Source organism: Cetorhinus maximus, chromosome 3 (genome assembly GCF_964194155.1).
Source record: "Cetorhinus maximus chromosome 3, sCetMax3.hap1.1, whole genome shotgun sequence".
NCBI lineage: Eukaryota > Metazoa > Chordata > Chondrichthyes > Lamniformes > Cetorhinidae > Cetorhinus > Cetorhinus maximus.
Genome location: NC_135881.1, coordinates 13,988,511 through 14,004,542, shown reverse-complemented (window position 1 = coordinate 14,004,542; position 16,032 = coordinate 13,988,511). Strand labels below are relative to the sequence as shown.

Genomic DNA, 16,032 nt, shown 5'->3' with positions numbered 1-16,032 from the left:
TCCATGTTACAGTACCCAGTGTTACTGTACCCAGGCAGTGTCCGTATTACTGTACCCAGAGTGTCTGTTACTGTACCCAGTCTTACTGTACTCAGGCAGTGTCCGTGTTACAGTACCCAGTGTTACTGTACCCAGGCATTGTCCGTGTTACTGTACCGTGTTACTGCACCCAGGCAGTGTCCGTGTTACTGTACCGTGTTACTGTACCCAGGCAGTGTCCGTGTTACTGTACCGTGTTACTGTACCCAGAGTGTCTGTTACCGTACCCAGTCTTACTGTACTCAGGCAGTGTCCGTGTTACTGTATTCAGTGTCTGTTACTGTACCCAGTCTTACTGTACCCAGGCAGTGTCCGTGTTACAGTACCCAGTGTTACTGTACCCAGGCAGTGTCCGTGTTACTGTACCGTGTTACTGCACCCAGGCAGTGTCCGTGTTACTGTACCGTGTTACTGTACCCAGGCAGTGTCCGTGTTACTGTACCGTGTTACTGTACCCAGAGTGTCTGTTACCGTACCCAGTCTTACTGTACTCAGGCAGCGTCCGTGTTACTGTATTCAGTGTCTGTTACTGTACCCAGTCTTACTGTACCCAGGCAGTGTCCGTGTTACAGTACCCAGTGTTACTGTACCCAGGCAGTGTCCGTGTTACTGTACCCAGTCTTACTGTATCCAGGCAGTGTCCATGTTACTGTACTGTTACTGTACCCAGGCAGTGTCTGTGTTACTGTACCGTGTTACTGTAACCAGGCAGTGTCCGTGTTACTGTACCGTGTTACTGTACCCAGGCAGTATCCATGTTACTGTGCCCAAGCAATGTGTTACTGTACACAGTCTTACTGTACCCAAGTACTGTGCTACTGTACAGTCTTACTGTACCCAGGCAGTGTCTGTGTTACTGTACGCAGTCATACTGTACCCAAGCAGTGTCCGTGTTACTGTACCCAGTCATACTGTACCCAAGCAGTGTCCATGTTACTGTACCCAGTATTGCTGTACCCAAGCACTGTTACTGTACCCAGTCTTACTGTACCCAGGCAGTGTCCGTGTTACTGTACCCAGGCAATGTCTGTTACTGTACCTAGTCTTACTGTACCCAGTGTCCATGTTACTGTATCCAGGCAGTATCCGTGTTACTGTACCCCATCTTATTGTACCCAGGCAGTGTCCGTGTTACTGTATTCAGTCTCACTGTACCCAGACAGAATCCGTGTTACTGTACCCAGTACCCAGTGTCTGTGTTACTACACCCAATGTCTGTGTCACTGTACCCCGACAGTGCCTGTTACTGTACCCAGTGTTACTCTACCCAGTACCTAATTGGTGCCTGTGCTCCTGTACCAAGTACCAGTCAATATCGGTGCTACTATACCCAGAGGGAGATGGTGACATAGTGGTAATGTCATTGGTAATCCAGAGACCCAGCATAATGCTCTGGGGATCTGTGTTCAATTCCCACCACAGAGATGGTGGAATTTTGAATTTGACAGAAATCTGGAATTAAAAGGATAATGATTGTCGTAAAAAGCCATCTGATTCACTTTAGCCATCCTTGGTCTGCTGAACACAACTTACTTGGAGGAAGCAGAGTACCCAGCACAGAGGGCGCACAATGTACTCTGTGGGACTTCAATGTCCATCACCAAGAGTGGCTCAGTAGCAACACCACTGACCGAGCTGGCTGATTCCTAAAGGACATAGCTGCTAAACTGAGTATGGGCAGGTGGTGAGGGAACCAAGAGGAGAAAAACATACTTGACCTCATCCTCACCAACCTGCCTGCTGCAGATGCATCTGTCCATGACAGTATCGGTAGGAGTGACCACCGCACAGTCCTTGTGGAGACAAAGTTCCACCTCCACATTGAGGATACCCTCCATCGTGTTGTGTGGCACTATCACCGTGCTAAATGGGATAAATTTCGTACAGATTTAGCAACTCAAGGCTGGGCATCCATGAGGTGCTGTGGGCCATCAGCAGCAGCAGAATTGTACTTGAACACAATCTGTAACCTCATTGCCCAGCATATCCCCCACTCTACCATTACCATCAAGCCAGGGGATCAACCCTGGTTCAATGAAGAGTGCAGGAGGGCATGCCAGGAGCAGCACCAGGCATACCTAAAAATGAGGTGTCAACCTGGTGAAGCTATAACACAGGACTACTTGCGTGCCAAACAGCATAAACAGCAAGTGATAGACAGAGCTAAGCAATCCCACAACCAACAGATCGGATCTAAGCTCTGCAGTCCTGCCACATCCAGATGTGAATGTTGGTGTGCAATTAAACAACTCACTGGAGGAGGAGATTCCACAATATCCCCATACTCAATGATGGAGGAGCCCAGCACATCAGCGCAAAAGATAAGGCTGAAGCATTTGCTACAATCTTCAGCCAGAAGTGCCGAGTGGATGATCCATCTTGACCTCCTCCAGAGGTCCCCGGCATCACAGATGCCAGTCCACGTAATATCAAGAAATAGTTTAAGGTACTGGATCTTGCAAAGTCTATGGGGCCTGACAATATTCCAGCAATAGGACTAAAGACTTGTGCTCCAGAACTTGCCATGCCCCTAGCCAAGCTGTTCCAGTACATCTACAACACTGGCATCTACCCAGCTATGTGGAAAATTGCCCAGGTATGTCCTGCACATAAAAAGCAGGACAAATCCAACCCAGCGAATTACTGTCCCATCAGTCTACTCGATTGTTCCCTCCAGGACACCCTGTTCCACTCCTCCATCACCCCCTACACCTCAACCCCCTCCCACGGCACCTTCCCATGCAACCGCAGAAGGTGCAACACCTGCCCCTTTACTTACCCCCATCTCACCATCCAAGGGCCCAAACACTCCTTTCAAGTGAAGCAGCATTTCACTTGCACTTCCCTCAATTTAGTCTACTGCATTTGTTGCTCCCAATGCAGTTTCCTCTACATTGGAGAGACCAAACGCAGACTGGGTGACCGCTTTGCAGAACACCTTCGGTCTGTCCGCAAGCATTACCCAGACCTCCCTGTCGCTTGCCATTTCAACACTCCACCCTGCTCTCATGCCCACATGTCCATCCTTGGCCTGCTGCATTGTTCCAGTGAAGCTCAACGCAAACTGGAGGAACAGCACCTCATCTTCCAACTAGGCACTTTACAGCCTTCTGGACTGAATATTGAGTTCAATAACTTTAGAGCATGAACTCCCTCCTCCATCCCCACCCCCTTTCCGATCCCCCCCCCACTTTTTTCCCCAATAATTTATATAGATTTTTCTTTTCCCATCTACTTCCATTATTTTTAAATGTATTTCCATCCATTGTTTTATCTCTACCTTTTAGCCTTTTTTGATTCCTTCACCCTACCCCACCCCCACTAGGGCTATCTGTACCTTGCTTGTCCTGCTTTCTACCCTTAATTAGCACATTCCTTAGATAATATCACCACCTTCAACATCTCTTTGTCCTTTTGTCTGTGACATCTTTTGGTTATCTCCACCTATCACTGGCCCTCTATCCAGCTCTACTTGTCCCACCCCACCCTTTAAACTAGCTTATATTTCACCTCTCTTCTATTTTTACTTAGTTCTGTTGAAGGGTCATTTAGACTCGAAACGTTAACTGTGTTCCTCTCCGCAGATGCTGCCAGACCTGCTGAGTTTTTCCAGGTATTTTTATTTTTGTTTTAGTCTACTCTCCATCATCAGTAAAGTAATGGAAGGGGTCGTCCACAGTGCTATTAAGCGGCAGTTGCGTAGCAATAATCAGCTCACTGATGCCCAGTTTGGGTTCCACCAGGGTCACTCAGCTCCTGACCTCATTACAGCCTTCGTTCAAACATGGACAAAAGAGCTGAACTCCCGAGGTGAGGTGAGAGTGACTGCCCTTGACATCAAGGCAGCATTTGACCGAGTGTGGCATCAAGGAGCCCTATGCAAAACTCGAGTCAATAGGAATCAGGTGGAATAATCTCCACTGGTTGGAGTCATACCTAGCACAAAGAAAGGTGGTTGTAGTTGTTGGAGATCAGTCATCTCAGCTCCAGGACATCACTGCAGGAGTTCCTCAGGGTAATGTCCTCAGCCCAACCATCTTCAGCTGCTTCATCAAGAAGTGGGAATGTTCACTGATGATTGCACAATGTTCAGCACCATTCGCAACTCCTCAGATACTGAAGCAGTCCATGTCCAAATGCAGCAAGACCTGGACAATATCCAGGCTTGGGCTGACAAGTGGCAAGTAACATTCACGTCCCACAAGTGTCAGGCATTGACCATCACCAACAAGAGAGAACCATCGCACCTTCATATTCAATGGCATTACCATTGCTGAATCCCCCACTATACTATCCCCCCTACGTATCAGTGATCTTTTTAAAAAATTCATTCACAGGATGAAGGCTTCGCTGACTGGGCCAGCATTTATTACCCATCCCTAGTTGCCCTTGAGAAAGTGGTGGTGAGCTGCCTCTTGAACTGCTGCAGTCCCTGTGGTGTAGGTGCACCCACAGTGCTGTTAGGGAGGGAGTTCCAGGATTTTGACCCAGCGACAGTGAAGGAACGGCGATATATTTCCAAGTCAGGGTGGCTGCAGATATGGAAGTTATGGGGCTCTCACTAGTGTCAGGGAGTTTTGAGGGATTTACAGAATTCTGTCCAACTGTCTGTACTGTTGTTTATGTTCCACATGAGTTCCCTCACACCCTTACTTCAACACACCCCAAAGTATCCTCCTGTTCCTTTCTCTCATGTTAATATTCCCCCTTATGCTATTCACCTCAGCCACTCCATTTGGCAGCATGCTCCACATTGTAACCTCTCTCTCTGTAAAGTAGTATCTCATGAAATCCCCATCAGATTTTTAAGTGACTATCTTGTATTTATGATCCCTAGTTTTGGACTCTCCCGACAAGTGGAAACATCTACTCTTCCTCTAGTCTCGACTACTCCAACCCATTCCTGGCTGTCCTCCCAGATTCTACCCACCGTAAACTTAAGGCCATCCAAAACTCTGTGGCCCATGTCCTGACTCGCGCCCCTATCACCCCTGTGCTTGCTGACTTGCAGTGGATCCTGCTCAGGACACATCTCGATTTTAAAATTCTCATCCTTCCTTTCAAATCCCTCCATGGCCTCGCCCCTCCCTAACTCTGTAATCTGCCCCAGCCCCACAATCCTCTTATCCCGGCCTCTTGAGCATCCCCAATTTTAATCGCACCACCTTTGGTAGCCTGGGCTCCAAGATCTGGAATTCCCTCCCTAAACCTCCCCAGTATTCTCCCTCGCTTTCCTCCTTTAGGACACACGTTAAAACCTTTTTTAAAAAAAAACTTTTGGGCACCTGACCAAATATTTCCTTATGTAGCTCGGTGTCATATTGTATAATTGTCCCGCGAAGAACTTTGGAGAGTTTTATTGCATTGAAGGTGCTACATAAATGCAAGTTGTTGTTGGTCTATCCTATCAAACCCTTCCGTAAATCTTGAAGGCCTCCATTATGTCAGCCCTCGTCCTTTCCTCATAGTCATAATCGGTCAGTTTGGTATCATCCCTGTAAATCTTTTTTGCACCTAAGATCATAGGAAACAGGAGCAGGAGTCGGCCATTCAGCCCATCAAGCCTTCTCCACTATTCAATAATATTGTGGTTGTACTGATTGTGACCTGAACCCCACTTTTCCGGTCTGTCCCTTTGACTTCCCATCTGGTTCACTAATGTCCTTTAGTGAAGGAAATCTGCCATCCTTACCTGGTCTGGAATAATGTGACTCTGGACCCACAGCAATGTGGTTGACTCTTAACTGCCAAGCTACTAGTCAAGCAACAGCCTGACATGGTCATCCTCACAGAATAATATCTGACAGATAATGTCCCGGACATCGGCATCACCATCCCTGGGTATGACCTGTCCCACCGGCAGGACAGACCCAGCAGAGGTGGCGGCACAGTGGTATACAGTCGAGAGGGAGTTTCCCTGGGAGTCCTCAACATCGACTCCGGACCCCATGAAGTCTCATGGCATCAGGTCAAACACGGGAAAGGAAACCTGCTGATTACAACGTACCACCCTCCCTCAGCTGATGAATCAGTGCTCCTCCATGTTGAACACCACTTGGAGGAAGCACTGAAGGTGGCAAGGGCACAGAATGTACTCTGGGTGGGGGAACTTCAATGTCCATCACCAAGAGTGGCTTGGTAGCACCACTGCTGACCGAGCTGGCTGAGTCCTAAACGACATAGCTGCTAGACTGGGTCTGCAGCAGGTGGTGAGTGAACCAACAAGAGGGAAAAACATACTTGACCTCATCCTCACTAACCTGCCTGCCACAGATGCATCTGTCCATGACAGTATCGATAGGAGTGACCACTGCACAGTCATTGTGGAGACGAAGTCCCACCTTCACATTGAGGATACCCTCCATCATGCTGCATCCCTAGCCAAGCTGTTCCGGTACTCCCTCCCTAACAGCACTGTGGGTGTTCCTACCCCACCTGGACTGCAGCGGTTCAAGAAGGCAACTCACCACCACCTTCTCAAGGGCAACTAGGGATGGGCAATAAATGCTAGCCCAGCCAGCGAAGCCCACATCCCGTGAATTAATAAAGGTAAAAAAAACCTTCCATAGCCATCAAGTCCTCGGGTGGGACTCAATCCTGGAGCTAATGGCTCAGAGGCGAGGACACTACCCATTGGACCAAAAGATCTCTTATTCACAACCTGGAGGCCAATATCTTGTCTAAATTGTAGCTTTGGCCTCCCTGTTTGAAAAAGAATATAATTACTTTAGAAGCAGTTCAGAGAAGGTTCATTCAACTCATTCCTGGGATGAGGAAAGGTTGAACAGGTTGGGACATACCCATTGGAGTTTGGAGAAGAATGAGAGGTGATCCTACTGAAACATCTAAGGTCCTGAGGAGATTTGATAGGGTGGATACTGGGAGGATGTTTCCCTTTTGTGGGAGAGACTAGAACTAAGGGACACGGTTTAAGAGTAAGAGGTCTACCACTTAAGATGGAGATAAGGAGAATTTTTTTCTCTCAAAGGGTTGTTGAATGTGGAATTCTCTTCCCCAGAAAGCAGTGGAGGCTGGGTCATTGAATTTATTCAAGCCCGAGTTTTGATGGACAAGGGAGTCAAGGGTTATGAGGGGGCAGATGGCAAAGCGGAGTTAAGAACAACCAGTTCAGCCATGATCTTATTGAATGATGGAGCAGACTCTTTTTTTATTCGTTCATGTGGGTGTCACTGGCTAGGCCAACATTTATTACCCATCCCTAATTGCCCTTGTCCAGAGGGCATTTAAGAGTCAACCACAATGCTGTGGGTCTGAAGTCACATGTAGGCCAGACCAGGTAAGGACGACAGATTTCCTTCCCTAAAGGACATTAGTGAACCAGATGGGTTTTTACAACAATCGACAATGGTTTCATGGTCATCATCAGACTTTTAATTCCAGATTTTTATTGAATTCAAATTTCACCATCTGCTGTGGTGGGATTCGAACCCAGGTCCCCAGAGAACTACCCTGGGTCTCTGGAATACCAGTCCAGTGGCAATACCACTTCACCACTGCCTCCCCTAGAAGGGCTGAATGGCCTATTCCTGTTCCAAAGCCCTATGTTCCTATCTGCAGCCTCGTCACTCACAGCTGTTCCACACCCAGATGCAAATTTGTACTTTGGAGGCGATGGCACTAAGTGTTCTCGTCTGAATTAAACTAGGCCCAAGAATCTAGAAACACTGAACTCCTGAAGAAATAGAAACCAAATCTTGTTCATAAATGAGTGGAGGTTTTATGACTGATTTACGTCCATTGGCTATTCTGATGCTGCCAACCAGGTCTTTCCCAGCCAATGGATTTCAGCTATAGATAAACCCATATCAGCCAAAGTCCAACAGCAAACAACAACAACAACTTGCATTTTTATGGCACCTTTGACGTATTAAACACATCCCAAGCGGCTTGACAGCATTGCCTTCGGACAGAGTTTGATTCTGAGCCACACGAAGGAGATGCCAGTACATGTGCTCGAGGAGGTAGGCTTGATGAAGCATTTTAAAGCGGAGAGGTTTAAGGGAGGAATTCCAGGGCTCAGGCAGCTGAAGGGTGATGAAAATCAGGGATACCCAAGGGGCCAGAATTGGAGGGGCGCAAGTGGTCAGATTGAATTCAATGAATCTGCTAATAATGACCACGAATCCCAAATGGTTCATGAATGCCCGTGAGGGAGGAGAATCAGCCAATCGTTCTTGGCCCCATCTAGGCCGCCTCGCAGTATGTGGTAGACTCAGGGCAGAATTTCACTGGCCGTTTGGTGGGCTGGGAGGTGGAGGGAGGGGGCTGGTAACAGGGGACAGCGGCGACAGGAGGGGCTAGCTGATGCCATCCTAACCCTGGGGAGGGTTCTCTGTTGCACGTTGCGAGGCTGATCGGCTGCCGCTCCGAGGAGACAAGCAGCTGATTAGCACCGTTAAGTCCCAGTTAAAGGGCCTGCTGCGCATTTCGGAACATTGGAGTAACCCACCCCCTCCCCCCACCACCCCCCCCGCCGCACGGAGAGGCTGCCAGCCTAACGGAACCAGTTATCAGCGAAGATTCCCAATCCCGACCTTATGATGGAGGGAAGGTCAGTAAAGCAGCTGAAGATGGTTGAGCCTCCTAGGACACTACCCTGAGGAACCCCTGCAGCGATGTCCTGGGACTGAGGTGATTGACCTCCTGGCAAATCCTGGAACTCCCTCCCTAACAGCACTGTGGGTGTGCCTACACCACAGGGACTGCAGCAGTTCAAGAAGGCGGCTCACCACCACCTTCTCAAGGGCAACTAGGGATGGGCAATAAATGCTGGGCCTAGCCAGTAACGCCCACATTCCATAAATGGTTCCAGCCCTCTTCCTTTGTGCAAGGTATGACTCCAACCAGTGGAAAGTTTTCCCCGATTACCTTCATGTAGCACTTTTCACAATCTCAGAATGACCCAAAGCATGAATAACTTTTTGAGATGTAGTTACTGTAGTAATGGAAGGGTGGCAGTCACTTGGTGCTCAGCAAACTCCCACAAACAGCTGTGCAATAATGACCAGATCACTTGTTATTTTAAGTAATGTTGTTTGAGAAATAAATATTGGTAAAGAGCATGGGACAGAGCTCAGTCTTAGAAACAGCACCATCCTGCACTCACCAGAGGGGGCAGACATGGCCTCAGTTTAACGTCTCAACAAAAGGACAGACAGCATCACGAACAGCGTATTTATTGCTCCCTCAGCCTAGACTGTGCACTTCAATCTCTGAATTTGGACTTGAACCCACAGTCGTGTGATTCGGAGGAGAGAGGGCACACCGAGCCCCAGCTGACACCTCTATGCTGAGATTTGCTTTCTTTTCTTCAGCTGTTTTCCTCTCATTAAATATTCAGCGATAGTGAACACTTCTTGAAACTGTAAATACTGTAGGAACGACCTGGTTACAATTGGAGATCCTGCCACTGGAATGCTCCATTTTCCACAGGGGAAACCGAATGTTGCAGTGGGTTCATCGCTGAGTCTTTCATTTACTTGGGCCGGAGGTGAAATGTATCTCAGGAGCTCCCTCTGTTGGGTGCCTTATTAAATGTGTTTGGGCATCCTCAATTCAGTTGACACACAGCACTGGGCATCTGGTGGTATTGGTGTCATTGACTGGGGGGTGGGGTGAGGAGTGCAGTGAATTTTCTGTGCTTGGAACTAAGGGGTGCAGTTGAGGGATGCAGGCTGTAGGGAGCTTAACTCTGTGCCCGGCCTGGGAGTGCCTAACGCCAACTCTGAGACTACGAGAATCCTTGCACGCACTCCTCTGCCACTTGTGTTCACTGGAGAGGGACTTCTGACCAACGGACCCCCACGCATCCCAGCGCCTTCCAAACTCTCCGGACCAGGAACATCTGCTTAAAATGCATGGGTGCCAGGGTCAAGGATGTCACTGAGCGGCTGCAGAACACCCTGAGGGGGAAGGGTGAACATCCAGCAGTCATGGCCCACATGGGTAGGAATGGTGTGGGCAGAAAGAGGGATGTGGTCCGAAATTAGGGAGCAAGGTAGGAAATTAACAAGCAGGACTTCAAAAGTAGTAATCTCTGGATTACTCCCAGCACCGCGCCCAAGTGACTATAGAAATAGGAGGATAAACCAGATGAATGTGTGGTTGGAAAGATGGTGCAGGAGGGAGGGCTTTAGATTTTTGAGACATTGGGACTGGCTCTGAGGGAGTTAGGACCTGCACAGGCCAAACGGGTCGCACCTAAAGACAGCTGGGACTGAGTTCCTTGTGGGGTGTTGTGCTCGTGCTCCTGGGGAAGGTTTAAACTAACTTGGCAGGGGTGTGGAAACCAGGACATATCAGAGAGGAATACCAAGGTACACCGAATACTGGGAGCGATAGATAGATAGCATTAGGGGAAGGAATAGTAAACTAGTAGGTGGGGTCAGAGTAAAGGTGAAAGTAATGAGATCTAAATCAGGGTTACTGTGCATGTGTGTGAATGCAGGAGTTTGGTAAATAAGATTGGGGAGTTACAGGCGCAGATTGCCATGTGGAAATATGATGTTGTGGCTGTAACAGAGACCTGGCTCAAAGAAGGGCAGGACTGGGTGTTAAATATTCCTGGATACAAGATGTTCAGGAAAGACAGTATTGATTAAGGAGAACATTGCAGTGGTGGAGAGGGAACATGTCCCAGAGAGGGTCAAGGACAGAATCTATTTGGCTGGGGCTAAGGAACAAAAAAGATGCAATTACATTGCTCGGCGTTGTCTATAGGCCACAAACTAGTGGGAAGGGTGTAGAGGAAGAAATTTGCGAGGAAATTAGAGAGATGCAGGAATTATAGAGTAGCTATAATGGGGGACTTTAGTTATCTGAATATAAAACACACAAGAACATATAAATTAGGAGTAGGCCATATGGCCCCTCAAAACTGCTCCGCCATTCAGTAAGAACACAGCTGATCTGATAAAAGCAAAAAACTGCGGATGCTGGAAATCCAAAACAAAAATAAAAATACCTGGAAAAACTCAGCAGGTCTGGCAGCATCTGCGGAGAGGAACACAGTTAACGTTTCGAGTCCGTATGACTCTTCAACAGAACTAAGTAAAGATAGAAAAGAGGTGAAATATAAGCTGGTAGAGCTGGATAGAGGGCCAGTGATAGGTGGAGATAGCCAAAAGATGTCATAGACAAGAAGCATACAGGCAGAAATTTAGGAATATGAGAAAACAGCCTGGGCAAACTTATACTGAGTTTGAAAGAGTAAAACAAAGTAATTTTAACAGGTGGATACAAGCGTTAAAAATAGAGACAATCTATGCAGCTCTCAGGGAAATAATTCTTTTGGAAGAATTTAAAGATTCAATCCCTTCAGTAGCGAGAACTCATGTGGAGGAACAGAGGGGCGATTCTGTAAGACAAGCAGCAGAGATATCTGATGATTATGACTTAGTTCATTGAGCTAAACCTTTTTTCATCACGTTTTCAAATTGGAAAAAGATAAAAAGTGGGATGGTGAAAGAAAGGCAGGTAGTCAGGGAAGAGGAGTAGCTGGAAGTTCCCAGGAAGTTTTTTCTCAGAATGAAAAGGAAGGTGCTGAAGGTAGAAGTGACATTCGAAAATTGAGGTGTTTTCATTGTAATAAAGTGGGACACACAAAGTCAGTGTGTTGGAAATTGTAGGAAAAATCTGTAGGAATTATCGGCGTACAGAAAACCTCTGGAAGTAAAAGTACTGTGGGTTCTAAGGTTCAGGCACAGGAGAAACCAATGGTTTGTGTACAGGTGAAACAGAAAGAATCAGTGAAAGATAAAGAAGTGGGAATGTGTTCGCAGTTTACTCAAGAATTCTGAGGAGCAGGTTGCAGAAATGTTTAAAGATTTTTAATGTGAAGGGAAAGTCTTTCCATCTGTACAGGGCAGAGTAGGTAAAGATGTTAAAACTTTTGACACACAGGGGCTAGTCAATCCTTAACGTTGTGGGATAGTGATATTTGTTCAGATGGAGTGTTGCAGGAGGTGGTAATAATGTGAGGTTCATGGAGATGCTAAATCTATTCCGTTGTGGAAGGTAAATTTAAAGAGCAAATGGAAGATTGGTGTGGTTATAGTTGGAGTGGTGGAAAACATGCCCATTGCAGGGGTTCAATTTATTCTGGGTAATGATATAGCTGCATCGCAAATGTGGGTGATGCCTATGGTAGTTGAGCAGCTGTAGAAGTGTTTTCAACAGAAGTGCTATAGAAGGAACATCCTGGATTGTTTCCTGATTGTGTTATAACAAGATAAAAGGTCCATAGGGAAGAACAAATTAAACAAGATAAGCAGGCAGTTCAAAGGCAAGGTGGTGGTGTTGAAATCCAATTAGCTGGCACTGTATTTGATAACATTGTTCAGGAGGAACGAATGCAGGACAGTTCAGTTGAAATGTTTAACTCGAAGAAGTTAGTGGAATTAGTTTCCCAGTGCCTACAACAAAATGAGAAGTTTTGAGATTTTTGGGCATGAGTAGGTTTTACTGGAAATTTGCACCAAATTTTAGCCAAGTGGTTGCTCCACTGACTGAACTATTAAAAAAGGACAAGAAATTTCAATGGACACAGGAGTGTCAGAAGTCATTCGATAGTTTGAAAACTGTAATAACTACGACACCAGTGTTGGCAGTACCTAATTATCCCAAACAATTCAAATTAGCTGTTGACACAAGCGATATAAGCATTGGGGCTATACAGTTACGAGATGACCATACTGGAATTGGAAAACCGATAGGGTATTTTTCAGGGAAGCTTAATGTACAACAGAGAAGATATTCAACGATCGAAAAAGAGACTTTGAGTTTGGTGTTAGCATTGCAACATTTTGAAATTTATATTGCAAACAATTCATCAGAAACAATTGTTTATACAGACCATAAACGTTGAAATTTTTGGACAAATTTCAAGATAAAAGTGAGGCTTTTCAGATGGTGTCTATTATTACAACCATTTAATCTACATATTATACATATTGCTGGAAGAGAAAATCTGTTCGCAGGTGCATTGTCAAGAGTTTGAAGCTTAAAGGAAAATGGGACATTTTAAAAAAAACCTGGACACTGAACTAGAGTGATTTCTGCTGATACCAAGGATTTGTGTATATATATTTTGTTAATACATGCATCTGGGTAATGTGATAGTGCAAAAAATATAGGAGATAGTGTGAGATGGGTTATTAAAATGAATTTAGAATTATGATGGTTCATTCTTCAAGAAGGAGGGGGATGTCATGAAGCTATTAATGTATATAATATTTTGGAAATATTTTTCTTAAAATAGAGGTTTAGTCTGTGGGTGAGTCTTAATTGGGTTAAAGCCAGCAGCTAGTCTGGGTGCTTTGATGTGTACTAGTTTTGAGATGTAAACAGAGAGGTAGAGTGCATTTGAATTTTTTGAATAGGGCATTCAAGAAGTTGCGTGAAAACTGACGCCTATCAAGCAGCTACCAAGAAATATATTTATATTACTAATAAAATTTGGACTATGAAAGAGGTTTCATTGTTAAAAGGTGGAGTTCAAAGAGGCTGGTGATACAATGAGAATTTACATTCAATGGGCAGTGGTAGGTATAACTTCAGTTTTCGGGTGTGCAGAGCAGAGGCAATGTGAGGTCAAAAGGCAGCTGTAAGCCTCCAACTGTCTCCACAGGAACCAAAGTGAAAAGAACCTCATTTTGAATTCATAAGGTGAAAATGCTTTGCCTGGTGTTTGGTTAAGTCTATGGGTTGCTGTTGCCTTAACGGTGATTAATTTGTGAATTTGTTAAAAGTTATGATAGTAGTAATTTGAAGCCATGTGTATATATATTTTAACCTGTTTAAATTAATAAAATGTTTCATTTAGTTCAGTGTAAAGCCTCGAGAACTGGTGGTCTGATTCCTGAATTTAGAGTCGCATCTCAAGCATAACACTTAAAATTATAGGTTATGACAGTTGTTTAAAGTTTCCCTCTGGGAATTTTAAATAACTCTGCTTTACCAACTGCGATTGGTCATAACAATTACAAAGACTGAAAAACAATGATTAAAGTTAATAAATTCATTTAACATAATGGCCACAACTCCATCTTCAACTTGTTAGTAAATTGTTGGAATTAGTGAAGAAAGAACTTATATCTATGGAGCACCATTTACCAGCTCGGGACATTCCAAAGCATTTTACAGCCAATGAAGTATTGTTTGAAGTGTAGTCACTGCTGTAATGTAGGAAACTTGGCAGCTAATTTATGCAGAGCAAGGCCCCACAAACAGCAATGAAAAAACACAAAAGACAGCATTCAGCCACCTGATGTCTCAAAACACGTTACAGCCAATGAAATATTGTTCCTGAAGTGTAGTCCATGCTATTATGTAGGAAACTCGGCTACAAATTTATGCATAATAAGCTCCCACAAGCAGCAATGTAATAATGACTAGATAATCTGATTTAGTGATGTTGATTGGCACCTCGGACTGTGCAGTACTCCCTCAATACTTTACTGGAGTGTCAGCCTAGATTTTATGTTCAAGTTTCTTGAGTGGGATTGCACATTCCCTTTTAACTGAGAGCAGAGGGTGCTCCAATTGGGCCACAGCTGTCACCATAGATGTCTTTACTGCAGAAGATACATTTGTTAAAATCCATAGGTGCATTCACTAATGGGAGACAAGGTGGGGTCTGACCTGTGTCATTAAATCCACAATAAATTCAGTCTCTGTCTCACTTTTCCGAGGAAAAGTTTCATTGTGTATAAATGACATGCAGCGTCATATTTTCAGACTATTTCTATTTGAAATGTGATAAGCACAACAGTGGGGTAGAGTTTCTATATATGGTGCAATCGTCAATCTGAGTGTAATTTGAGCAGATTGTTCCAGCAGTGTGTTCGCACTGCCACAGGCCTGCTGGGCTCAGTATTTCCTTTTTTAAAATTCTTTTATGGGATGTGAGCATCACTGGCCATGCCAGCATTTATTGCCCGCCCCTAATTGCCCTTGAGAAGGTGGTGGTGAGCTGCCTGCCTGAACCGCTGCAGTCCAGGTGGGGTAGGAACACCCACAGTGCTGTTAGGGAGGGAGTTCTAGCGACAAGTGAAGGAACTGCGATATTTCCAATGCGCTGAAAGGGATATAATTCTGCAATCACTCTATGATCAGAGTATGTTTACTACATGGATATACTTCAATCATTTCAACTCGTTCTTTTAAAATATACATTTTAATTACTTTTATATGGGCCCTTTCAATAGACAGGGCTGAAGAGAAAAATGAACAGAGACCAGGTAGAATGTATGAAAATTTACTTTTTTCACTTTAAACTATGACAGAATAATGCAGTTAAGTACAGTACATATTAAAGGTAAATATTATTGCTTACATACAAAACTGCAGATACAAATACATTTCCTCTCAGCAAGAACTGCCAAGAGTTTAGTTCATGTCTTTTGCAAAAAAAAGAGAAAAAACAGAAAAATCAAAACAAACCCCTCCCCAACGGCTGTAATATCTGTGCACGGAGTTGTTTCGCTGCAGTCTTTGTCCCCAATGTTTAATGTAACAGTTCTAATGAATCGGTCACCAATAAATATAGTTCTGAATCTGTGCAGGGAAAGGAGGAAAGTGTTCTGCAAGAACGAGCGAGACCGAGGCAGTGTTCCGTCCATCAGCTGTATCTGCTGCTCTCGCTGTGGCTCCGATGGCGAGAGTAGCTCCGATCACTTCTGCTATATGATCGGTATGACCTGTAGCTTCGGTCCCAGCTTCTATTCGATTCAAGGGAGAAAGAAAAGCATGATAAACTCCGTCTGAGTGCCCACCCACAGTCTTTCTGCTTTTGGAGGAGGAAGTAAAGACATTTTTCATGTGAAGACTGTATTAGGTTAAGTATTAGGTCGGAGTAATGTTTGGGGGAGGGGGGTCTGTGAGTAAATGACGTGTGGGGTTGTTTTGTCTGAAGGGGGTGGGCCTGATGGTCATATCCTTTTCACAAGAATGCACATCAGCAGGAACCTTCAC

General features: G+C 45.2%; 1 protein-coding gene across 8 annotated transcripts in view; it reads right to left on the bottom strand.

Annotated features, from left to right (window-relative positions):
• Positions 1–15,300: 15,300 nt before the first annotated feature.
• The window catches only part of nktr (natural killer cell triggering receptor), a 210,631-nt gene continuing 209,899 nt past the window's right edge, over positions 15,301–16,032 (bottom strand). For all 8 annotated transcript variants that reach the window (XM_078536562.1, XM_078536534.1, XM_078536546.1 and 5 more), the window contains one exon: positions 15,301–15,779. In XM_078536562.1, coding sequence (XP_078392688.1) covers positions 15,680–15,779 — 100 coding nt within the window. In that variant the 3' untranslated portion in view covers positions 15,301–15,679. The remainder of the gene's footprint in view (positions 15,780–16,032) is intronic.